Here is a 26,038-nt window from a genome sequence, read left to right as displayed (position 1 = left end):
TCATCCCCCTCAAGATCTCTGCCAAGTCAGTGGGCCCAAAAGAGGGCGATAAAGCTCAGTACTGCACTGTAATACTCAACAAAATAGAAACCAATTAAGCGTGCGTGGGGTTCATTCTATCACAATTTTAACGATTTTGTCATAGTGATCAGATTCGTAATAATGAAGTGACAACACAACGTGAAACCTTCAGGCACAAATCGACAACTTTGGAAAGTCATGATTTCAGATTTTTTTTGTCAAACGTCCTCTCGGCAGCTGACCACACGGCGGCGCTAAAGCCCAACACAAGAAGCTCACGTTCCGCTTGTTTCAAATATGGTCACGTTAAATGGTACAATTTCCGGTTGTATTAATGAAATAAAGATAGAAAAAAATAATGCTTGAAAATAATTTATCCATTCATTCAATAATTTTCCGAATCGCTTGACCCTCACTAGGGTCACAGGGGGGTGCTGGAGCCAATCCCAGCTGTCTTCGGGCAGTAGGCGGGGGACACCCTGAATCGGTTGCCAGCCAATCGCAGGGCACACATTCACACCTAGGGACAATTTAGAGTGTTCAATGAGCCAGGCAGACATGTTTTTGGAATGTGGGAGGAAACCGGAGTACCCGGAGAAAACACCAAATAAGTCTCGAGTACCCCCCCCCCCCGCCCCCCCGCAACTTTTCTCTTGTAATACCCGCCAAATTGAATCTCAAAACAGTTAAAATGAAAGTAAACTTTTTTTTACATTATTTGTTTTATTGCTCTCTTGCTACCGTGAGAACCTTTCATTCAATAACTAATATTATAAAGAATTATTATTCACGGCATTCCTGTGATGCACACCTTTTTCCTGCTCGAGACTAAATTGTACACGTTCATAGAAAATTTCCTTGATGCACCAATTCAGATTTAAAATGTTAACTTTTATGAATATACCGCCCCCTACCGGCGTATGCATAAATGATGGCCTGCATATTATGGTGTTATTCACTCGGGAATGAAGGAAAATGTCATAAAAATTTCTTACCCGCTGTTACCGTGGTGACAGATGAGCCTTGAATCACAAGAGAATAAAACGGTCCAGCAAGCAGTGATGTCAGCGCGGAATGATTAAAAAAATCATACATCAATACAAAACATAATGCTCTTCGGAATTGTCAGTGACAATAAAAATATAATAAACAAGTATTACTACAAAAGAAGCACATTTTTCACACACGTTTTAATCATTTAATAACAAAGTCAAAATCATCCAGAAAAAAAGGCAGTTGGCAACTAAATAACATCAGCAGGGGGCGTGTTCAGGCACGATGAGACCCTGAGGGACTCCACAGGTGATAAAGCCTGGTTGTTATTCACATTCAAATGATTATCGCACAATAATTGTCTACATTGCGTTATTTTCTAACCGTTTTTTTTGTGTGTGTGTTGAGAGTGTTGGCATGACAATAAGTTAAGAAACAACAAGAAGATGTGTTGCCAAGACAACAACAACAAAAGTACAGGAGATGGCATACAGTTAGCGTTTTTAGTATATGTACAACAGAAAACAAAAAGCGTAGTGTGGTGACAATATACATTTTTCAACATTTACAACTGCACACTATAGAAAAAAAATGGTCACGTTTTCAATGATAAAAATACTTTTTGATAGAAAAAAATAGAACATCCGTTCGGTCCCCAGAATGATGACCATTTTTTTTTTAATTCATTGCATTATATTATGGAAAATGGTACCTTGAGATTTGAGTGATCCGATTTTTATTGTGATTTTTTTAGACAAAAATTTAAGGTAGGGGTGGAAGTTGTTTGTCGCCACTGCCGTCTAAATTCTACTGTCAAAGTAAACATAAAACAAAAGAGAATTACATTCTTATTTATACAAGTCTGTTTAGCTTAATGCGAACAAGCAATGCATCATAGCAAAAATGGCCGGAACAGATCAATGGCATTTCTGCACAATTCACTGGGGAAAGATTGTTGAAATTAAATTTAATATCTCAAGGCACCATTGTAAGTTGATGCTGTCATGGACTGAGTCAGCCCGTCAATCGCAAAAACACACAAAGTTGTTGGTCATTAGAAATGCATTGACAAAATAACACGTACACAAAAATATATTTTTCTTTCTCAACATTTTTTAAAAACTTTTTTCTTTTTTTCAACCCAAACTTACAGGGTTCCCCCTAGGGAAAAAAAAAAACGCAGTCGGGGAAAACGCAGTGATTGAAAAAACACAAGAAGAAAAAGAGGGGAAAAGTGTTGTCCTTCTCCCTCCTACCGGCTTTTTTGTTTCCACTTGCAAAGGCGGAGCTGCTTGCATATGGAGCCATTTAGCTGGGGGTTAGAGTTCAGCCAAACAACATGTCGACATTCCACCGGCGCTCCCCGTGACACACGCCTGTGATGCATGGCCGCTTACAAAGAGGAAAAAGTGACGTTCCCGAAAGCCCCGAAAGCAAACGCAAGCTATGATGGAGAGTTACGGCGAAACGTCCCGTCCTCCGTCCGCCTCACACGATCTCCACCTTGGAGTTGGGGTAGACGGCCACCACGTCGTAGCCCTCCGGCGGCTGCACGCGGGCCTTGGCGTGCGTCTCGCAGTACAGGTTGTCCTCGATGAAGAAGTAGCCGCGCTGCTTCAGGTTGATGCCGCAGTCATCGCACATGAAACACTCTGGGTGGTACAGCTTGTCGCGGGCTTTCACGATGGTGCCCCTGGAGGGGAAAAGGCGTAGTTCAAAAACATGCTCAGAGCGTTCAAAATGCCCAAAAGTAGCCGAGAGTGTGAGATCAAAATCTTGAGTGGAGGATGAGAAAACCTTAAAACCTGTAAAAATACAATTTAGAAGGGGCGGGGGGCTTTTGCGATTAAACTTATCAGTTATTTATTTATACTTCCCCATTTGGGAGGGGGGGGGGGGAATCCATTCTGGATTTAACATTGAATTATGTCTGACAAAATACTTCCTGTTTTCAGTCTTTCAAATGGAGTGTCAAACTAAATTGAGGGTCGTCATCTAGTGGTCAAGTGGGAAATTACACACAAAATAAATGGGAGGCAGAAAAAAAAAAACAACCTCACAAACTCATACAATGCATGCGTGTGTGTGTGTGTGTGTGTGTGTGTGTGTTCACAATTTCATTGATGAATAAGCCTCAACTTCCTGTGGTTCCTTTGCCAGTTGGTGCATGTCAAACTCACTGAGGAACACTCCTTGAAGGCAACATTGTATACCAATAACCTCAAAAAAAACCCTAACCCTAAACTGTGCACTTAAAAAAAAATGTGCTGCACGTAAAATTGAAATAAAAATTGCACTTAAAGTTTAAAAACAAGCAGTTCTTCCAGATTAAATCCAAAATTATTTTACTTTCCTGGAAAGTGAAATCCACAAGACGTGACAAATAAGGATCAAAAGACAACCCTGACAAGTCTCGAGCAGAGGTATCCGTGCTCCTTGTGTGACACTTTGAGAATCGCTCGGACTACTTTGACAACTTCAACCTGAGTGTCTTAGAAATGCCGAGCGTACTTACACGATGCCGGTGGAGCAGCGCGTACACTGTGGGAGCTTCTGGAGGCCCGGCACGCCGCCGGGGAGGGGGCTTCCCAGTTTGGGGACGGGCGATCGCACCGGCGACCTCAAGCTCCTCATCCTCTCCGTCGGGGACACGCCTACGAAAAAAAAAATAGTGATAATGGCGCCACCGCAGACAATAAAAGTGCTTTCTTTTTATTTGTAATTCATTTGACAATTTCAGATACATGATAGATTTTTTGTTAATTTATTAATGAAAGCAACTGTAACTATCATTATTATTTCATAACAATGTCATATGTTTGACTGTATATGTACATTCCAATTGTTAGGATTTTTTTTTAATGACCTCACGCACGACTACAAATGTATCCGTTTAAAAAATGAGATCCATTCTCATGTTTCGTGTTCTCGAAGGCATCCAAATAGCTCGCACGCCACGTGAAGCGGACCATCAATCAGCGCTAATGTCTGCCAGGACGGCGCTCTGGAGCAGCCGCATGCTAACGGCGCCGCCTTCAACTTTTGTCTCGAGCACGTCTGCGTCGAAAAGAGCGAGAGTCGCTATCGCGAGGGTCTGGTCCGGAGCACTGGCGCGGTTTTTCATACGTCTGCAAAGTCCATATCGCGGAAAACCGCCTTTTTACGGGAGTCTCGTTCCGCTTTGTTGCTATCAAGCTAGCCGCATCAACTGGCTTCAGTGGAAAGAAAAAGTCGAGACGTCCCTCATCGAATGTAAAGTTATTGTGAAGTTAAAGAATAAGTCGCAAAATCCTTTCGAGAGGAGGATTCAAAATAACCAACCGAGATAACGTGGTTGCATAAGTGCGCGCCCCCTCAATAACTAAGGATGCAGCTTGTTTGGAGTGAAAGTTTAGCTGTTCTCTTCGGATTTTTTTAAGCTTACTTTGCTTTACTTACAGTTACTTGGTTTCAAACTGCGGATGAGGCTAATAAACCTCCCCACCCCCACCAGATTACTTACTCAGTTACAAACCGAGAATAGGGTGGAGTTCACAATTAACCAATCACATTCAACCTCGTTTCACTGTCCAAAAATCTTCAGATGTTCTTGGAGGCTTTTCCTGACATTTGTTACTTACTTCCATTTCCTTTCATGACTTATTTAGCGACTTAGAGTTTCTCAGTTACAAACTGGCAAAGACTCAAATTCTGGACAAATAGAAGTCGGCACATCCCAGCCACTGTTCAAAGTGCCCCAAATAAAGTTCAGCTGTTCGAGGAGGCTTTTCCTGACATGTTTGTTTTCTAGCAGAAGCCTGAAGGATTTTTGCTAACACTGATGCTATTTGTGACTATTTCTAATTCCCTAAACAAAGACCTTTTTTGGGGGTGGGGGGGGGGGTTGTACCCCTCCAAACTTTTGACAGGATCAACTCCCGACCGTCTCATTTCTCCACCTCGAGACACCATCTCTGGGAGTCTGTGGAATTCCAGTAAAGAGACGGCGGTAAAAGCCCCTCAAAAGGCAAATCCCTCCTCTCAGTGGGGGGTTCAACTTGTCCGTCAAGATGACGAGACTTTATCCAGCGACCCAGACAGTCGCCGTGTGCTTTAATCTAGTCAAGACGCGGTATCTGCTTGCACGAATGCGCTCACTCTATTCATGTGAACTTGATTACAGCGCAGCGGTCCAAAAACAAGTGTCGGAAATTCCGAGTTATGATGAAGCGTTTGCTAAAATTTGTTTTTTTTTTAAATTCTGAGTAGCCATCAACTCAACAAATGGAAATTCCGACCGTTCTGATAGCATATTTTACTCCGTTTATTATCTTAAATGGTCGCTTCCCCCCCCTCCTGCTCTGAACTATTTAAAGAGCCCTCATCTTCCTCCCACCCTCCTCATCCATGTTTTCTCTCTTTCGCCGCGTCCGTCTATAAAAGGAAAAGTATGTCAGCGAGACGGACGAGCCACGCTGGGATTTATCATGTCGTTATGTGACTAATTCTCAGACACGCAAACGGGTTCTTGTCCAGGTGCCGGGTGGCTTGCGTCTGACTAACGCCGCCGCTCGGGTATCGCGTTGTTATGGAACGATGGTGGGAATTGCTTCTCGGGGAAAAATGGGAGAGGGAGAAAAAAAAAAAAAAAAGTAAAGCACTTGACTAAAATGATTGGCTTGGTTGTATTTCTGAGGATACGTCATTGGAGTTGATAGATTTCAAACAATATTTTCATATGATTATTGACAGGAGAATGCTTTTTAATTGAATTTTTTTCAATAAACTTTTTTTTAATGGTGTTGTGTAATTTGTATTTTACATGTAATGTAATTTATTTTTTTAAACTGTTGCTTTTTAGTTTTATTTCATTAAACATTTGAGAGAAAAATTCAGATATTTCATGGTTATTTTTTTAATGTTTTGCTGTTTTTTTTTTTTTGCTTTAACATTTAAGAGTTTTGATGTCGTCATGATGTGTCATGCGTTATTTTATTTTAACGCATAATAATTGGAAAAGGGTGGTTAGCACGTCAGCTTCACAGTGCAGATGTACCGGGTTCGATTCCAGCTCCGGCCTCCCTGTGTGGAGTTTGCATATTCTCCCCGGGCCGGCGTGGGTTTTCTCCGGGTGCTCCGGTTTCCTCCCACATTCCAAAAAACATGCGTGGCAGGCTGATTGAGCACTCTAAATTGTCCCTAGGTGTGAGTGTGAGCGTGGATGGTTGTTCGTCTATGTGTGACCTGCGATTGGCTGGCAACCGGTTCAGGGTGAAGATGAATGAATGAATGAATGAATGAATGAATAATTGGAAAAGGAATCCGCGCCGCCTTGAAAAACTGCTTACCCCCGTCCTCGGCCGCCAAGATCCCCTGCAAGTACTTAAAGGACCCCGACTGCTTGGGCTCCGAGGAAGGCTCCTCGTAGTCCGTCAGCATCTTGTAGACGTGCGACTGCATGTCGGCGCCGTCGCGGCTCTGGACGGGGGAGGGGGCGGGAGGCTCGGGGCTAGCGAAAGACAATTCAATTCAAACATGTCAAATGTATTTTGAAAAAATAAAAATAAAAAAAATTGCAGAATTCACTTGACAGTGTATTTGGTGCAATTTCAATCCTCACCTGTGAGGGGCGCTCAGGCTGAGACCACCCATTTTGCCATGTAGGGATCGTTCGCCGTTGCTGCCGTTGGGGGCATACAGCGCAGTCGGGTTGTTGTACTGAGCGTGCCCGTTGCCGTACGCGTAACCGTGGCTGTTGTTGGTCTTGGAATGGCCGTTGAGCGAGTGGTTGGGGACTTGCTGCTGCTGCTGATGCTGATGCGGGTGATGTTGCGTAGGGACCAGCGGAGGCGGCGGCGGCTGAGGCTCGGGGGTGTACGAGGCCTTACGGCTGTAATTGCTGTAGCCGCTGGTGATGGGCCGGAAGTTCTGTGAAGAAAGAAATAGTTTCTTCCGAGAGGAAAACAAACACAGATTTCCCCTCTGGTGTATTCAATCGGATGGATGATGGACAAAAAGTGCGTTTTCACCATTTGACATCGACTGAATGACGACGTTGACGTCCATTGCGCCGGAACGCAAACCTTCGCCATTCTCGCTCGGCCGGAGCCGCTCGGGAGGAATGCGCCGCGTTAATGCAACACAGATGCACATGCGAGCGCACAACCGCGGTCAGCGAGTTTTGCTTGAGGGTTAACTCCCGATACGACTTGTTGCCACAAAATAGCAAGCTAGGTCGCTGAAAAATCTCCCAGATGGACAAACGTGGACTACGTTCACTTCCGGTAATTGTCGTGTGTCGTACTTTTGACCGTGTGGTGTCTTCTGGAAAATTCCCAAAGACGTTTCCCATCATCAGGTAATTGTCGCGTCCCAATACTATTGTCCGTACCCTGTCGCTTTGGGAAATAATTCTTAAAAAGACGAGAAAAACGATTTTCGGTTTTCACACCGGGTGAGCCGACACTGATCCACGTCGAGTCGATCAACTGAAATTGACATCAAAGTGCCCTCGGGCTCGCATTACCGATGTCACGTGACCAATCCCAGGAAACCGCTGAGGTGTCACATTTGCACATCGACGTCAATTTCAGTCGACAGCAGAGGGCGCTACATGACAAAATACCAGCACCGGATTTCCCAGACAGATTTGTCCACTGTAGCGGAATTCCTTTCAGACAACCTGTCCCGCTTCGTTTGTCCGTTCGGCTTCATTTTGAGAAACGGTTCCGAAAAAGAGAAGACAACTCATATTTCAGTGGGACAACCAGGTGTCCCAGTACTTTTGAACACGTTACTTCTCCAGATGGGTCACGTCAACCGATGGGAAAAGCTGGAATTCATCTTGTCGTGACACTTTGTTGAGACCACACACACACACGGGTCCTCCATAATCAGGCCTTTTCTGGAAGCCTCCTCTCCTTCGACCAGTCAGTTTACATTTGGTAACCCCCCCCCCCCCCCCCCCCAACAAAAAAAGGCCTCCCTGTTATTGCCTGGTATGCTCCAGACAGACTCTTTGAATGATAAAGACGAGCCAAAGCAACTCAAAGACCTCATCAAATATTCTTCCAGGCCGCTTCTTCCGAAATTGTGACGATGTTCAAAACCAATATGAATATGAATCTGCGTGAAAGGCAAAGACGGATGTATGCCGGGGCTACTGTGACAGCTGGTCTCTGTGTGAAAGGTATCAACACTTTTGGGGGCAGTTTCAGAGCTTGATGGTGCCTGGGGGTCTGATACCGGGAGAAGAAGTTGAAAGTCGGTTTGAAGCGAACTGTGGGGCCAGTTTTCACCGTCTTGTCAAATTTGATTCGTCAAATTGTCAAATTTTCTACCGGTTTCTGAAATGGCCGTGTGGAAGGTACAGGACACAGAGAGGCGGCATCGACTGAACTCCACGTTGTGTCGAAAGCGGTTGTCACCGACTGACTTCAAAGATCACGCCACATAGAACGTGTAACAAAAGTCCTAAAATATCAAATGTTCTGCTTACAGTGCTCAGGAATTTGGCAGGCTCTCTGTGGGAAAGAGATTCCTCGGTGTACCTCAGTGACTTCAGGTCAAAAAGAAGGAAGGGGGTGGTGGGGGTGGGGGGGGAGTCAAAGTGGAGGACCTAAATTGAAATCACGTGTTTCCAGACCCCTGCTTGGCTCTGCCTTGATTGTCCGGAAACCAAAACATTGACACACACACACACACACACACACCTAGTTCTCCCATGAGGCTTACTCCCGGCGGACCCTCAAAAACGAAGCCCCTTCTCATGGTGCTCTGCATCGCTAAGCAAACACAAAGCGAGTCTTGAGGTGGAGGAGAGACAGACACATGGGCGGCATTTAGAGAGAGACGGGGAAAACAACATGGCCTCTGGCCACGGGCCCGTCCAGGTACCGGGGTGCCGATTGAAACTGTGGAGACCAGATCTGCGCTGAAATTTTCATGGATTCTAACTGGTCTGATAGACGTCAACGTTTTTTAAAAAGTCGGTTGTGGAAGGGCTCGCGCAAACCTGCTGACCGACAAACAAAAAGTACCTACGGAGATGCAACCTTCTTTGGTCCTGGATTTTGAGGACCAAAAATGTCCATCGGGGCAATAATTCTTGAAAATAAATGAAAGAATAGGACTTTTCTGGGTATGAGCAAGGCTTCTGTGCCCCCCCCCCCATTCCCGGAGAGAGCACCGCACCGTGACCTCATCAAGAGAAGACATCGACTGAGTGGGACACTTTTCAGGGAGGAATTAAGCGGATGAAGAGTGAAGAGAAACAAGCAAATCAAGCGGGTCACAGGTGTCGAGCGCTTTCCAAACTTCTCTTCCGCCGCGCTTCGGCGCATTCGCTGGCAGGGGGGGGGATGAAGCAAGGCTGGCCGCCGTAAACACATTTTGGCAACGGGCGAGAATCTGAAACCCTCAAGCGATTCCGTATTGTTACAAGCCGGTCAGCTGGAACGACTACAATTTGGATTTTTTTTTTCATGCGATTCCTGGAATCAAACAACCTGGTTCCATTCATAAAACACAATTGAGCAAAAAGAGCCAACATTTTTTCACCGAAGGGGGGCGGCAGGGGGGGGCACTTGACCTCAGTTTTAGGACACATGCTAGCAATAATGCTAACGGTCAACATATGCGAAGCTGGCAAAGATTTAAATGATTGTGTTAAACTCAAGGCCCGGGGGCCAGATCTGGCCCACTAAATCATTTTATGGGCCCCCCAACCCCCCGAAAGAATATCACGTGCGTCAACTTGCATGAGCCGTGCTAAAAAAAAGGTACCGAAATGTCACATTTTCATGTGCAAGAAATGACGTTGCGATTTCGCAATGATAAAAAAAAAAAATAATAATAATAAAAATTCTGCAAGGAATTGATCTGTCCGCTCACGCCAGACCTGAATAAGCTCCTCGCCGCGCCACTTCTGAACTGCCACGCAATGCATTTCCGACGTTTTTGCGCCAGGAATATACAGTTTCATGTTGACCGACAAGCTACACCCAGGAGCCCCCCCCCCCCCCCCCCGCCCTCCATTTTTCCAAGGTTCACCTGCAAGTCAACGGCTTTCCCCGCTCCCATTTGCGGTCTTAAAATTTTGTCAACGTCAACAATTGTTTATTCCATTGCAACATTTTAATGACTTCCAAATCTTCCCATTTGTCTCCCTGTCTAGAATCTTTATTTTGGCCCTAAAAACTCAAACCAGGGAATGATTGCAATGCCTCTCCAGCGACACCGTTTTGCTCGCCCACGAGCTTCGCCTCGGGCCCGCGAGCGTGTCGCCATGTGTCTTTGGTTTGTGTGTCGTCGAAACAGCGTTTTGGGAGCAAGCGAGACAGAGCCTCGCCGGTCGCGAGCTGCCGCCGGATGATGAGGACGATGACAGAAACGCGGTAGCTCGCCAACGCTCGCGCAAAGCGTGTGCTGTCATCCCCATCGAAGTCATGAACTCAGCAATGTAAATAACGCGGCCTGCACGTGCGTGGCCTATTTGTTACGGCGAAGCCTGCGAGACCACAGCGTCCGGGTTTTGCGGTATGTTAGCGCACCCGAAAGTGTGTCGTGGTGGAATTTCGAGGAGTCTTGACCTCCCCTGGGGGGTTCTTAACGGCCCCTATCCAATTGGATCTTGTTCGCAACGGTTTGGAAAATGTTGGTCCGTTTCTGGCCTTGGCCGCATTTTGCCAACCGCCGGCTTGTAAAAAGAACAAAAAAAATGCGGCGTCAACGAGCCCTTGCAGCGAACCATCGCACTGTCACGTCCCGTGTTTGCCAGCAGGGGGCGGGCTTTCTCTCCGCCGCCTGCACACCCGTTACTCATTTGTGAGTGATTACTATGCCTTTATTGGGACGCTCTGGCAGTCTACTCACTGCCGGAGAATTCCACGCCGCGCCAATACTCTCTCGCTCAAATTCCTATTCAGATTATTTGTTGCCTCTTAACCTTGTGGCTGTTATTACGCGCCATTGTTCCTCTTGCGTATGACATTTTTATATTGACTAATCAGACCTTCCTTGCCATTTGTTTTCCGCAAATTTTTTCTGTTTTCTGTTGTTCGCGTTATTCTATTCCTGTTCCTTATTTTGACCAGCGTTTTTTGTTATCCTCCCTGTCGGGTATTTTGTGTTCGTTATTAAAGACTCCTTTTGTTATCTGACAAAATCTTTTTTTGTGTCTGCTATTTCGGGGATCCACTTCCTTATTTTGTTGTGCACGAAGCGATCATTCTATCGCTTCGGGCACAACGTGACACGCTCGTCGTTTCGGGTGCCATCAACAAGCTACGATCCACAACTTCCGACACGACCGCCGTGACAGTTTTAAGGTACAAGACACCTTTTTGAGATGAGATCAGATGTCATAAAATCTAGACTGGAGGTGACCTTGGCCTGGAGTTTTAACGGTTTTGCTGTTTCAAAGCAAAAAAAAAAAAAAACTCTAGCATGAGTGCAAAAGACCAAACGCTTCAGCTCACTTGACCGCAATTCTCGATGAATGCCAAAAGACAATACGACGGCATCCGTTGCGTCTCCCGGGCTGAAAAAAAAATAAAAATAACCTCGACGGAGTGACGGATCATAAATGCCACCTCAGCTCTTTGTGTGGTCGCCGCTGGACTTGAAACGGCCAACGGTCTCTCTCTCAAAGAATCCATCCACATGCGCACCAATTTTGGCACCTCCCCACACTTCCCATCCCTTCCCCAAACGCTTCAGAACCTGCGGGAAACTTAAAAAAGAAAAAAAAATGCATCCTGGCAGCTGGTCCAATCGGAGAACAATCGACTTTGTTTTTTTTCAGCGCTGAATGCGTTTGTTCATTTTTACGACGCTATCCCCGGGACACGCTATTCTTGGAGGCCGGTCTTGACTGTTTCTATGGATGCTGTTTATGATCAACAGAGACTCTTCGCTGAATTTACAACCCCAGATGGCAAGTTGCGGTCTGTCGCCAATGATCATCGCAGCCATCAAAAGCCCCGGGATCAAGTTGGAATGGATTTTTAAAATCAAGATCAAAAGTTGCACACTATGAAATCAAAGCAGTTAATTTTTTTTATTTTTTAAACAAAGCAACTCCCACATTGATTCTCTCAGAACTCTGAATGGTGGGGGTGGGGGGGGGGGAAAATACAAATAAATAATAATAATAATTTAAAAAAGACTATCAAAACACATCAATGCCACAAAGCGAAGCAGATAAATAAGAATCGCTGCATTCATCCGACAAATTAAGATAAGATATCCTTTATTTGTTCCACACTGGGGGAATTTACAGCCTCCACCAGCAAGAATGTCTTTCACATCATTTAATAATAATAATTATTATTATTGTTGTTATTTTTTTTTAAGACAAGAAAACCTTTATTCGTCTCACAATGGAGAAATTCACACTTCACTAGCAGCAAAGTTTTGAAAGGAAGAAGGAGAAGAACAAAATATAGGAGCTGCTGTAAAGGCAGCCACTCTCGCGGCGCCATCTTGGAAGTGAAAATAACAAAATAAGTGGCTTTTTTTTTTGGGGGGGGGGTTAAATTCAACTCGTTTTGAGTCACGGGAAAGCTTTGACAATCCGACATCCGGTCAGAAACGTCCGCGCAGTTGGAATTCGTATTTCGTACTTTCGGGTTTTGGGGGAAATCACGTCAAATCGACGCATTTAAATTGCGGTTCACCTTGCAATGTTTTGATGACGTTTGAGTTCAGCCCAGTACCAAGTCCAGGCAGGCATCAAACTCATCACTTGCATTAGGAATGCACTGCGCCCCCCAAACCCCAAAGGGTTTTGTATCATGAAAATGGGTGTCTACCTGCGAGTCAGATTCCATGTAAGGGCTCGTCTTGCCATCTTGGCTAACCACCGGCGACCACACTCGTTCTCCCGATCCCGACCTGAAAGACAATACCGGTGAGAAAGTCCTGATCATCATTCCGCTCTCTCCAGCGGACTGGATTGGGGCACAAGATTATTTAACCCCCCCTGCACAAAATGCTCACAGACCATCCCTTAAAAAGTTTGATGTATTGTTATACATTTCATAACACATTTTATATTTAAATCATTTCATAGAATGATGATTTAGCCCCAGCTGATACATTCGATAAAGTTGTCGGCACGTCATGACTCCACATGATGAGCAATCAAGCATTTTTTTTGGGGGGGGTGGGGGGGCATAACTTATGACATATATCTTTAGCTTACTTGTAATTGGCTCCAGTTGCGGTGACTTACAAGAAAGAACATGACTCACTGACTGGCAGCTGTGACGAGATGCATCATTCAACTTTGCGAGCGCAGCCCCCCCCCCGTCGGATGATTTACGCTTTCGCTTTTGAAAAAGGCGCAACACGTGACGCTTTGCTGCGTTACGAGCTAATAAAACCCCCGTGAGTCATAGCCACGAGCTCGGGTTCAGTTTGGCGTCCCGCGACAAACAACTTGCGGCGGCGGCGGCGGCGTCGCCTCCGACGGTCCTCCGTCGCCGCGGCGACGGTTGTCGAGTGGGAAAGGATCCGAGACGAGGCGAGGCGAGCTTAGGACACGAAGCGGAGATATGAAACGCTGTCGGTCGCTTCTGTTGTGGTGTTTTGGTCTCGATGGCGACCGCACGGACAAGAGCCGTTTGTACTCAGACAGAGGGATGGTGCTACTTTGGATTGACATTGGGGGGGGGCCAGGGGGGGGGATAAGGATTACGGAACACAGTATTCATCTCCGTAACAATAATGGGAATGTGAGGACATCAGTGGAAAATGGGAGGCAAGAAATGGGACCAAGACTTTCGGTCACTTCCATTGGGGTGGGGGTCAATTCATTTCGCATACAACACAAATCTTCAATACGTGGAGTTCCCCCCCCCCCCCCCACCCCGCAGAGTGGAAACATTTCAAAGCAAAGTCAACAATAAGTCACAAACCGGCGGACGGATGACTTTTCAAGAGATTAAAAAGATAAACGGCCGGCTCCTCCTGATCATCAGGACGGCGGCTTTTATTCATCTCGAGTCGGCGCTGAAGCCCTTCCAAGGAAGTTAAAAAAACTTGATTTATCGAGCACTAACTGCTATCTTTGAGGCTGATGGAAGCAAAGATACTTTGCGTCAAAATCCAGCTGTGGGTTGCCAGCGACCGTCCTGTTATTTCGACCTCCTTTTGCTCCTTGCAGTCTGATGGCTACAGCAGATTTGTGGAGTCTGGGGGGGGTGTTTGCGAGGGTTGTTGCAACCTGCTGTCCAGCTCCTCGCTTCTCATATTTTTAGCTTGTATACTCCAGCCCCCGCCCCCGAAAAAAAAAACAAGCCGAAAAAGGACACGGACTGGAACAATTTCTAGAGGTGCATCAGAGACACCCAGGATGAGTTTCCTCGTCTTTCCTCGTCGTCATATTTTCCACCCCTTGACCAGGTTTAATTTCCTGATGTTTTTTTTTTTTTTCCTTTTCAGCGGTCAGCTAAATTTACTTTGGCTTCTCGAGATAAGGCCACGTTCCATGGCGAGGATGAGACGCACGGCTAGAAAGCAGTTATCCCCCAAATTGAGATGCGTCTTCTCCTGGAATATTTTCCTATCAGCTTAAATCCTCGTCCCACAAAAAAAAAAAAAAAAAAAAAAGAAAGAGAAGGTCGCTTCTACCACAAGTACCGGTAGTTGGAATTTTGGAAGGCTTGCCCACAGATGAAAGTATGGAATGTAACAACAAAGTAAATCTTTCGCCAAAGCCAAAAGGTAAGCAAAGCTGCATCGTTGTATCATCTGGGCAACACGAGTTGAAATGTATTTCATCTTTATGGGTGCTTGAAATATGGCGAGGTTAGCCAGCGGTGGGTTCATTTGCTGTCCTGGGCCCGCAGGGGTGAACATCTGCCCTGGAGGGAATCTCAAAGTCTCCTCAAGTCAAGAAGTTGATGGGCAAAACTCACAACAGGCGTTTGATCCGAGCACCCCAAAATTGAAGCCAAATAGCTTTTGGTGACGATTTCAACAAGAGCATCTGAGAGGGAGTCACTCAGGGCCTGTTCCTGCGTCATGGCGAAGAACACAATGAATGATGAATCCGACCGATCGTGGTTCCAAAGTTCTATTGACGTGGCATTCCACTGTCCACAAAAGACTGCGTGAGAATTGGGGAGGGGATGAAATGAGTTTCTTTGGGCCTTTTGTCCCCCCGCTGGAGTCTTGTGTTCCTTTGGTCCGGTGCAGCCTTGTGTGTAATTCCTTCGCGGTGAGTCACAGATCAGATCCACCAGCACCAGGGAAACCCGGTGTCTTTTCTGTGCCCGCCGTCTGTAATTCTTAAGCTCTGGAAATTAATGTTCCAATAACCCCCCCAAAAAAGAACATCTTTAACAATCTACACTGCTTACGAACGTCTCTTCATACGAAATCACCAGTCGGGCGATCGCTCACTATGCTGATATTTGCCTTGGACATTTTCAAAGGATTGTTAAAAGCCGACAAAAGAAAACGTCCTTGGATCTGTTCTTGACAAAACGCCAGGCAAAAACCACTTCTGAGGGAGAACATGAACAAAAAAATGGCAAAAAAAACGATCAGGAGGCAGTTGAAAGTTAAATGACCACCATTTTGAGTTTTTATTTTTCTATATTATGCACAACTCTCATTTATTGTGCAGTAATTAATTTTATGTGCATTTGTTAACATATTTGGATGCATTTTTATTGTTTAGAAAACATTTAGGTCTGAATTTTGGGGGGCACGGAACGGGTTAGGACATTTACATGGAAAACACGTCTTACAAAATTTTTAAGTTCCGAAATTTCTTCCAGAACATATACATTTCCTAAGTAGAGGTACCACCGTACTTCATCAAGTCCGGAGAAGGAGTCTTTTTTTTTGGCGTAGGCTTGGGCTCCAGGCCAGGAGCCATAACCAGCAGATACAGGAATTTATTTTCGCCTCCCTTAATTTCTCATGGAATCGTGCATCTGAGCTCTTTGTGGCCCCTGCTGGAGGTTTGTGCTCCGTTCGACTTTCCTTGCAGTTGCGTTGACAGGTTTCCACCTGTTGTACGACTCTTAGTCTAGACTTAATCCTGCCATGTGTCTTTCATGTAAGTGAAATTGCAGCACAGCGGGGGTATCCTTTTATGAACAAAACATACTTTCAGTCCGGGCTTTCAGCACATCCATCAGCAGGGGGTGGGGGGGTGCTCCATCCAAGCGGCCTGGCACTCGTCCCAACCGCCATCTGCCTCTTAGGGCTTCGTAACTGCACGGCTTTCTCCGCTAAGCCCTCGGAGAGAAAGCCGGGGATATAAAAGAAGGAAAGGGAGAGGTTTTTGGGTTGAGAAGGGCAGCAGGTACACGGAGGGGTGGGAGGGGCGAGCCAAGTAAGGGATCAGGCAGTCCACCGATGGAAAATCTAGTCAGCGTGGAACGGGTTTTTAGTGCACACTTTGACTTGGATGACAAAGATTCCAGATAGAAGTGGACTTTGGGGGCGAGGATTTGTGGTTGAGGTTCGTCACTGGCGACAGGGTTCACGGTTCAAGGACCAGCAGATGCTAAAAATTGCATATTTGTCTGGAGATTTTCTCATAGGAATGGAACGTGAGGAAGTTTAGTGGGTGGAGGATCGTTCCTTGTGAGGGGGTTCTGGGGCCTGAGAGGAGAGTGCCCATCTTAGGATGTACGACGGGTTGACGGGGTCAGTTAAGTGGCAAGGTTGGCTTTTAAGGTTCCAGGCCGACTTGATATTTCTCTCCGAAGTGCCTCGTCGGCAAATTGATATCCGGATTGAACGTTTAGGTAGCGGACGGTTAGGTTGAGGTTCGTCACTGGCGACAGGGGTCACGGTTCAAGGACCAGCTGATGCTAAAAATTGCACATTTGTCTGGAAATTTTCTCATAGGAATGGAACGTGAGGAAGTTTAGTGGGTGGAGGATCGTTCCTTGTGAGCGGGTTCGGGGGCCTGAGAGGCGAGTGCCCATTTTAGGATGTACGACGGGTTGAGGGGGTCAGTAAAGTGGCATGGTTGGCTTTTAAGGTTCCAGGCCGACTTGATATTTCTCTCCGAAGTGCCTCGTGGTACCAGGATGTCTTTTGGATCACTGCAACTTTGAGATCTCCAAGTAAGACATGATAGCAAACAACGGTAATAAGACATGAGCAGACGTTGCCGTGCAGCCGACATGGACTTTTGAGCACCGACTCCCATGATCCAATGGGTGGTGGTGATGGTGGGAAGGGGGGCACATCCTTGAAAATGAAAAAATGCGGCCTGTGACGGTAATGGATGCGGAAACATCCAAAGAGACATTTGTGCGTTACACAGCAGAGCTCAGATCCATGTTGCGCACTGTAATTTGGGTTCCCAGGCAGACGTGCAGACTCGTATATTTGTCCATCGGCAGCACCGGCAAATTACAGGTCTCCCGTTTCGACGAGGAGGATTTTATAGCAAAGTCTTAAAAAAAAAAAAAAGGGGGGGGGGGCCAAGGGGATCTCAGAAGTGTCCTCCTCCATTAGGATTATGTTCCTGTGAGTCAGCACAGGGAGACTAATGGCTGCAATTACTTTTTAAATATTTCATGTGGCAGCGGACCAATACTGGAATGAAAACGGAAAGTCTCAAGATGGCTTCGAAATGTAAGCCGACACCGACTTTTATTGCTTATCTATTGTGCTGCGCCATTTGTTTTCTCCCCCCCCTACAACAGAAAGCTTCAGTGGCGGTTGCTTCGGTGCTTTGATTGAATTTCCAGTGACGTGTGGCTTTGCGATCCAGCGCTCCTCTTCTCGGCTTTTCATAAGCTCCTCGCTGTGCCGCCCTATCTCTTTCCTCCCGTCCGCCAGGAACAACTGCCTCCCTTCTAATTCTTTTCCCCTCTTTTTGCGAGTACTCGTTTCACCAGAAAGTCTGGATCAGGGTGGCTGGGGGAATCTTTTATTTTCTTAACAGAGCCTTCCCGTTGGCGACTTTTCATCCAAAGGCGGCCCTTTTCAGTTCAACGGCAGCTGGTTTTCACCTCGGCGCTAAATATCCCAAATGTGTGCGCCTCACCCGTCCTGTCCAGAAGCGGGGCAACTCACAATGTCATTATTCACGCGGTTTATGACCGCAAGGTCGCATACCAACGGCCCGCCGGTTTCACCCTCTGCCGGGCGGCTCTTGAAAGAACACATTTGAATGACAAATCTCAGTCACAGGGAGACGAGGCTGGTAAGATGAAGAGGTGTGAGAAATTGCGACGCTGATGGCAGCAGAGAGCAAGCTGATGGGCGGAGGAGACTTGTTGCCATTTCCGAACGAAGCGGTAGAGGTCGATGTGGCATGCTGGGGTTCGATTCGATTTTTGCGGAAGACTTGTTTTTCTTGTGGTGAATCTCGTTGCGAGGCAAGAGCAGAGAAAAAGATTTACGACTTTTCGTCGTAGGGGGAGCAGAAAAGTGGGAGTGGCTTTCATGCATGAAGATGTTTTCACACTAGGGGGTATTTTCGCCCATGTAGGTTTTGTTGTAGAGGAGTTTCACTGCGCACCAAATTCAGGTGCGGGCTAAAGTACCGAAACACCAACTTCACGTCCGGGTTTACCGTACAGGCCTGATTAACAAAGAAACTGAAATCACAATCATCGGAATCGTCAAAGCGGGAAAGTGAGGCGTCCATACGAACGGAAATCCTAATCCTAATCAATGTAAAAGTTGTCCTATTGATCAGCTCCTCGCGCAATCGCGGATTCTTATCGCCGCTGGTCAACGATCGCACTGCGGTTGACTCTGCGATTTCCACCAATCCGAGGTACCTGCGACGTAACACCGGTAACTCCAGCCCGAAACCTAGTAAACGCGAACTCCCGAGTCAAACCACAGATGTGCTTCTTCCTCCAATCTGTTTGCAAACAGTGAAGCAACACTCATGCACAGTTTTGTTTTATGACGCCGAATCACATGTTCTCCCTTGTGCGGTATGAAATCACTTCTTGACGTCTAAGCAGAATTATAAGACACACTCTGGCGCGGGAAAAGTTGCAAGCGGCCGCACAGAATCCGCAACTTGGTCTTGAGCGAGCGCCGCTTCCCGCTTCCCGAAATAACGTCCCGACATGGACAAACCACCGCTTGAAGCTCAGCTGGCTTTGGACGGAAAAGGGTGTTGGGATGCATTCTAGCAAAGTCGAGTGCAATGACAAGAAAAGTTCCAGATTTAGAGCTGTGACCCTTAGAGAGCGAGTGAGAGAGACTCCTCGCCGTCTGCCAGTTGGCAGCTTTCCCTTGTAAACGAGTCTGAAACCGCAGTTTTTCTTCAAGTCGCTACTTTTCTCTGCCTCTGACGCGTTTAACTCTCTCAGAATAAACACGCGACGCGTACATACACTGAACTAGCGATTCACGATCCCCCCCATGTGCACAAGTGTTCAGGTGATTTAATATCCCTATACGTCCTAGACAGAAGTTGGTGGTCGATTTCTGACCGGGACCTTCAAACTGTTGGCTGAAAAACTCATCGAGTTGCGCCCATCTGCATTTTTTGGTGCTTTTTCAGTAACACGCCAAGTTTGCTCTACTTTGGCATCCGGCCATGTTGACGGAGAAGTTCCCGAGAGTCGACCGTCTCAACAGTGAACGGCAACGTCTTGGAAGATTCCGGAACGGATCCTGAGGCTGGTAAACCTCTCAAGGTGATGCAGAGAAAGGTATGGGCGGTCCAAGAGTCTTTGATGAGTTCACCAGATCTGAAAATGATCGCAAATACCTGCTGATGATGAGCGTGAGCTGCTGATTGCAGATTTTGATGCGGTTCTGGGCCTCCATGTGGGTCATGTGCTCGGTCACGTCTCCGTTGATAGCCAGGATGGTATCGCCCGGGCACAGGTCTCCCTGGGCCGCCTTGCTGCCGGCCGTCACCTGGAGACAAGAGGCGGGGTCGTAACTCGACAAGAGACCAAATCTTGCGCTGAGTGGGCTACAATAATCCTTCCACCGGCGAAATGTTTCACTTTTTAGGACTAGGCGTCACATCAATCAATTTGGACCGGTTTCCTACAAAATCATCCCCCCCTCCCACCTTGTGATCCGTCAAACCATTGCGATGGCGGGCATGAACATCCGCCGCCCCCCTCGTGAGGCCAAGGTCTGAAGTCAGACACCCTGAGTCACACGTGATACTAATTTTCTCAATTTGGGGGGGGGGGGGCTGCGGGGCTTCTCTTGGGGGCCTGCACCGATGGGCTTTTGAAGAAATGTCTTGTTGACGGATGACGAGGGCATGAAAGTGATGAACTCCACCGGCTTGGGCAACCCCCCGCCCCCCCCCCCCCACTTTATTCACTTTCCAGCAGTCTGTGATGTGGTTACAATAAAAGCAAAGCAGTTCACCAGTGTTCACACCAGGCTTGGTTTCTCTTTCTACAGCTGCCCGTTTAGGTAGCAGGCTAATTCCCCTTCCCTTGAAGATTGCTGCCAATAAGTCGAGTGACAACACAACCAAATCACAACAATCAAACGTCGATGAACCGATTGATCGTGTTGCGCTGTCGTCTGGTCACAGGACAGGACCAGACGACAGCGTCACATCAACCCCCCCGCCCACACCCGAGGGTCGATACGTTTCCTCACACCAGAGTTGCGTCGACAGCCTACTCGGTCAAGCTAAGTCGTCTTGTCGTAACGCCTTTGTTGCGCCTCCACGAAAGTCCATGTAAATGTGAGTCAACGGGTCCCGTAACTGGCATGATGGGTTACAATTTGATGCCTGCCGCGACCACCCCCCCCCCACCACCACCACCATTTCGCGCTGAGCCGTTAAGTGTTTTAAAAGGCACAGAGCGGAGGTTCACGCTCCATTAAGTGCTAATAGCCGAGTCGTGTGGTTCACATGTGGAATTCCTAATTTACGGCCTCTGACTGGACCGCACACCCCCCCACCCCCGCCCCCTCTTCCTCCACCCCCGGTTCCTCTCTCTATTTCCCCCCCCCCCCCGCTTTTACCCGTGACTCAGTTCCAGTAAACTGAGAGGTCATTGTGGCAAGTAAGCCCGTGTAAAAACAAACATGACACCCCAGCACTGCAACACTACGTGCTTTTAGTCGAGTGCAAGTCAGAGCAGCTCTGTCTTGCGTGAGCCGACACACTCCCGACAGGTCACCGTGTACCCACACCATTTAACCGCCGCCGGCTGCAGCCCTTTGTTTGTTTGTGTGTGACATCATTGTGGGCCAGACAGACGTTCTTGTTGGGTCATCGTTCACAATGCCATGAACTCCAATGCAACAAATCTAGCGTGTGCCCCCCCAAAACCCCTCCCGTATGTTTTTCTTTCAAAATGAAGAAGGAAAAAAAATGTATTTCCATTTGTCAGCCCAGCTCCTTGTGTCCACTAATCGGCTCCCTCCTGACACTGCAGTCTCTGTGTGCCTCGTTGTCTCGCCAGTTTACAAGCGTGTAACAATTTGGGAGCTAGCGGGCACCTCGAAGCCCCCTAAAAGGTCATTCATTCATTCATCAACAATTATAAACAGCAATTTCAAAAGCATTGTTTTACAAGCAGCCACAAGGGGGCGCTAGCATTTTGCATTATTCCGAGTTTCGTGAAGAGCCCACTAAAGTGTTTGAAATCCGTCATATAAGAAAAAGCGTCATATAATCCAAAAAAAAGGAAAGTGACACAAGTCTCTTCCTCATGCGCATCTCTAATTAGCATGACACGCTAAAATATCGACTTGACCGCGATGACATCATTCACAGAGCAAAGTATCTCTCAAGCAGGTCCAATCTGGGCTGTAAAATGACAGAGGGGGCCAGGGGGCGAGGTCCGATCGAAAGTTCAGTTTTGTTGCCATCGCGTTGCTACCAACAAACTCTGCATGTCTCCTTTTTACAAACTACTTGGAGCCATTCGACCGGTTTCTTAACGCGCACTTTCTGATCCATTCTCCCTCTTTCTAGTCTCACAAATTTCATCCCTTCAATCTTCTCTTTGGTCTTGACGTGACCGCATCTGCGTGATGCATGAGAGCCCCGCACCAGAAGGTTGCCCCACGCTCCCCCGGAGTTCACCGATCAAAGTGCTAATCATCCCTGCGGATAATGTGCGACGGCCAAAACGCAAAGCTGAGTCCAAGTCCACGAAGATTGGGAACGACAGGTGTGAGAATTCAAGTCTGTGGTGAACGCATTGACTCGAGATCTTTTTTTAACCTGCGCGACTTTCGGGGGATTTACAGGAGTGTCATAAAATTACGGGTGTCTGTCTGACTACCGTAAATCCCCCAGAAGATGTGCAAGTTGAAATAAGATTCGCAAATTTTGCTTGCAAATGCTCCAATAGTTGTGCGAGGTAAAAATCATAATAAATCGCTCAACCGCTCAAACGTCCTTTGCATTGTTCTCCGGGAAATTTCTTTTGTTTCGAAGGAGACGTGGGTCACAGTGTAACCCAGAAAAATGAAAGAAAAACTGACCATCCAAAAGCTGAGGATTAAATGGTCGTGACATGACCAGTCACAGGTTCTTTCCTCTGGAATGTGGTTGACAGAGGTCCAAGGCAGAAGAACACCAAGTTCACGTTGTTCATTCTCTCGTATTAACTTTGTCAAATCATTCCCCGACACGATCGTTGGGAGGGCAATCACAGCAGCTTTTCACGGGGGGAAGTGAGCGGCAAACTTTGACGCAGGGTTTTTTTTTTAGGCGTGATATTACAAACCCAAAATAACTTCCATCTGCACTTTTGGCGCTCGCCGGAGGTAAAAATGCGCCGTTGTGATTGACGGATTGGAAGTTTTGCCGCAATAAGGTCACCGAGCACGCTGGAGGCGCTTCATGACATCATTGTTTGGGGCCGCTTTGTTTGCGCGGTCGCGTCCAGTCTCGCTTTAGTGCCTCACGGAGCACGTTAACAGGTTCTTGCCGGGATCTTTGCACCTTCCGCTATGCACCAACTGAAACTGAAGCGTTGTTCCGTGGAAGCGGAGAAAACAAGCGGCGGAACTGCTGGAAAAACGCCAAGTGGTGTCACTTGAGATCCGAATCATTTGCAGGAAGAGCAGACACCTCCCATTTTGCCTTCATAAAATTAATACCGGGAGTGGGGATTGTGGAGCAGCTCAGGATACGATATCACTAACGATAGCGGTTGTGTCATCATGATGCAATCGTTGATATTAGTGGGGGGGGGGGGGGAATCTATGATACGATTGAATGCATAAATTGGGAGTTAAAATGTCTTTGGTCAATAAGGGCGCGACATCAAACAATGGATCGTGACCGTATCAATGATATTGAATGATAGTTGAAGACCGTATCGCTGATATTGGATGATAGTTGAAATCGATATCATGCAATTTATTGCTCAATATTTTGTTTGCCAGCAAGTTAGCCAAAATGAAAAGTTATTCTTTCTTCTCTACTTTGGGTGATTTGGAGGATTTGTTGCTAAATGATCATTTTAGAGCAAACGATACAAGGTTTATGATGAAGCTATATCAGGAGGAAAACGTCTACCATAGGAGACGTGTGAAAACGAAAAGACAATGGAGCCTTCGCTATCGCGTATGTTAACGTCGACGAATATGTGATGAAAAGCCAATTTCAAGGCCAATTCTTCGTCAGAACGCCGTTGACAGCTGCCCAAGCGCAAATAAACTCAGCGCAGTGGACGCTGCCAAAAGATTTTTATTTTTTTTAACACAGAACTGAGACCCAGATGCACCGGCTGTTCGCTCGTCTCATTTTTACAGGACGACATCTCAGAGTTCCGCTCGGTTAAATTATTCTCGTAAAAGCAGCTCTTCTTTTATTGCCGTATTGTAAATTCCTGTCATGCCGCGCTAATAGGAGACACGCTACGTTGACGTTTGTCATCTAATTGGGGGTCAGACACATATGTGCGAGTTAGATGGAAATGTGCAGTCGGAATAAAGTGGCCATGAAATCTTACACAGTGAAGGTGGATTATGGTTAGCCGGTCACGTCAAGGTTTTCGTGGAAATTCCAAGGCAACTATGCTGAACCTTTTGTGACGAGTTAGCAAAGCAAACTCAGGACTCTTTGTGTCTGCGGTCCAATTAGGCGTCGGGTGCCCGGGTGTGATTCAACTACCTCGGGGAGTGAGAGTCGGGGAGAGAGCTTGAATGTAACACCTGGAATCCTTCAGCAGCACCAATGAGCGCTGATGAAAAACAAATGTCATCACCCCCCCCAACCCCCCTTCCGCGACTCCCCCGCCCGGACCCCTCCCAAACTCCGAGCCATTTTGACAAGCCCTGCGGTGTGCGGCAGCGACACGTGTTGATCCTGGCCGGCATAAAACGAGCGGCTACTGGCGGAACCGCTGCCAAGCACGCTGACGCCTGAACCATATCCCGACGGGGTTCGGGAAAGTTCGCGGAGGTTCCCCGCCGCAATGGAGGGATTACATTTGTTTTCACAATTGCTTCGACGCCGGCTGAAAATAATCATTCACTGCATAAAGAAGCGATTGGCAAGCTAAAAGAGAAAAGGGTCAAAGGTCATGCCTTACAGCAAGTCAAAGAAAATATCCAAGAGTCTGAAATGAGAGCAATCTGATTGGACCCGGTCGCTACTTTATCTTTGATCTGTCGATGAGCAACCAACAGCCAACAAGTGACGATCTGATTGGACAATTAAAGGCGTTACCAATTTGTTTTTGGACTTCTCCTGTTCTGGTGGAATTTTCTTCTGGAAGCATTAAGATGGAAAAGAATAAAAATAACTCATTCGTCCAAAAAAAAGACATAATATTCAAAAAGCTTTTATAAACACAAATAAAATGCAAATCATTTAAACACAAATAAAATGTACAAAATAATTCTACAGTGAAAAACAGATGAAACCCAAAAAAGCTGTAAAATAAATACTTGTTATTAACCATATAAAAAAATTTTAAATGTCACTAGTATGGCAAAATGAAACATAAGAAAAAAAGATTAATAAATAATGACTCATTGCGATTTTTATTCGGGGTAAAATAACTTGATGACTCATTCAAATTAAATTGAGCAAAATATCATGAATGCAATTCTTACAGATTTTAACATAAAATAAGTATTCCTTACAAATTAAATTAAATCATGACGAGATAAAATAAAACGCATTAAAAGTTGACAAAGCGAAAAGATTGTACTATACAAAATAATTACCCATTAACATCTTAATTAAAAAATATCAAAAAAAAGTCCCTTCTGAATACATTAATCACGCAAACTTAAAAAAAATAAAACAATATTGTGACTCATCATCCCTTAATAATATACTTTTAACAAATAATTCAAAGTAAGAACATGATTGATAATTGGTTGCGTCACAAATTTGTAGCTGGAAAGAAATCCTGCACGCCATCTGGCAGCTGGCACGCCCCCTTTAAAGTACTTTTAATCGGATCAATTAATTAAGAATGAGGTCGAAACGTCTGATTTGTGCTCAACTTGTCATAATATTAAAGCGAATTCCGGTTAAACCTGCAACGAGGCTCTGATTTCGACCGTTGGAGTGAACGCAAACGTACCCTGGAGATGGTCAGCGGCGTGCTGAAGTCGCGTCCCCCGACCAGGCGGAAGCCCCACGGGGAGGGTCCCTGGAGTGTCACGCTGTAGGGCATGTCGGTGCCGGTGGGCCTGTAGACCGCGACGACGACGCCAAGAATATCCACGCGGGGAAGGAAGGTAGAAAGTCCTGCTCGGCTCGGCGACGCGCTCCCGCCTGACAAAAACTCTGCCTGAGTCTCGAATCAAGTTTAAATAACAAGAGCAGCCCGTGACGCGTGCGACGAGGAGCCGAGCAGCCCGCCCTCGCCCGGGAGGGTGGCGCCCACTCTGGGGAGGGAGGCTCCGGCCCTCCCCGTTTAGACGGACGCGATTCGTTCAAAGAGGCCATCCGAGTTCTCCTCAAGTGGACTTTTCTTAACCGGTACACTGAAGTGACTTTAGGTCTCTTTATAAACACACTGACTAAACCCCGGTGGAACGAAAACAGATGTGGACAGGACAGCTATGGTTTATTGAAAAATACATACATTTGGACAGAAAGAGGAAAAAGGAGAGAAACGAAGAAAAGTGTCGT

General features: G+C 46.5%; 1 protein-coding gene across 1 annotated transcript; it reads right to left on the bottom strand.

The window, feature by feature from the left end:
• Positions 1-1,192: 1,192 nt before the first annotated feature.
• Positions 1,193-25,721, bottom strand: pdlim4 (PDZ and LIM domain 4). Its single transcript, XM_052047369.1, has 7 exons — positions 25,485-25,721; positions 19,712-19,863; positions 12,807-12,888; positions 6,614-6,921; positions 6,342-6,502; positions 3,530-3,668; positions 1,193-2,707 (listed from the first exon to the last, which is right to left on the bottom strand). The coding sequence occupies exons 1-7, from the start codon at positions 25,575-25,577 to the stop codon at positions 2,503-2,505; spliced, it is 1,140 nt and encodes a 379-aa protein (XP_051903329.1). The 5' UTR covers positions 25,578-25,721; the 3' UTR covers positions 1,193-2,502.
• Positions 25,722-26,038: the final 317 nt, after the last annotated feature.

The sequence above is a fragment of the Hippocampus zosterae genome, chromosome 16, assembly GCF_025434085.1.
Source record: "Hippocampus zosterae strain Florida chromosome 16, ASM2543408v3, whole genome shotgun sequence".
In the NCBI taxonomy this organism is placed as follows: Eukaryota; Metazoa; Chordata; class Actinopteri; order Syngnathiformes; family Syngnathidae; genus Hippocampus; species Hippocampus zosterae.
The sequence above is the reverse complement of the archived record's forward strand: the minus strand, read 5'-3'. Positions and strand labels throughout refer to the sequence as shown.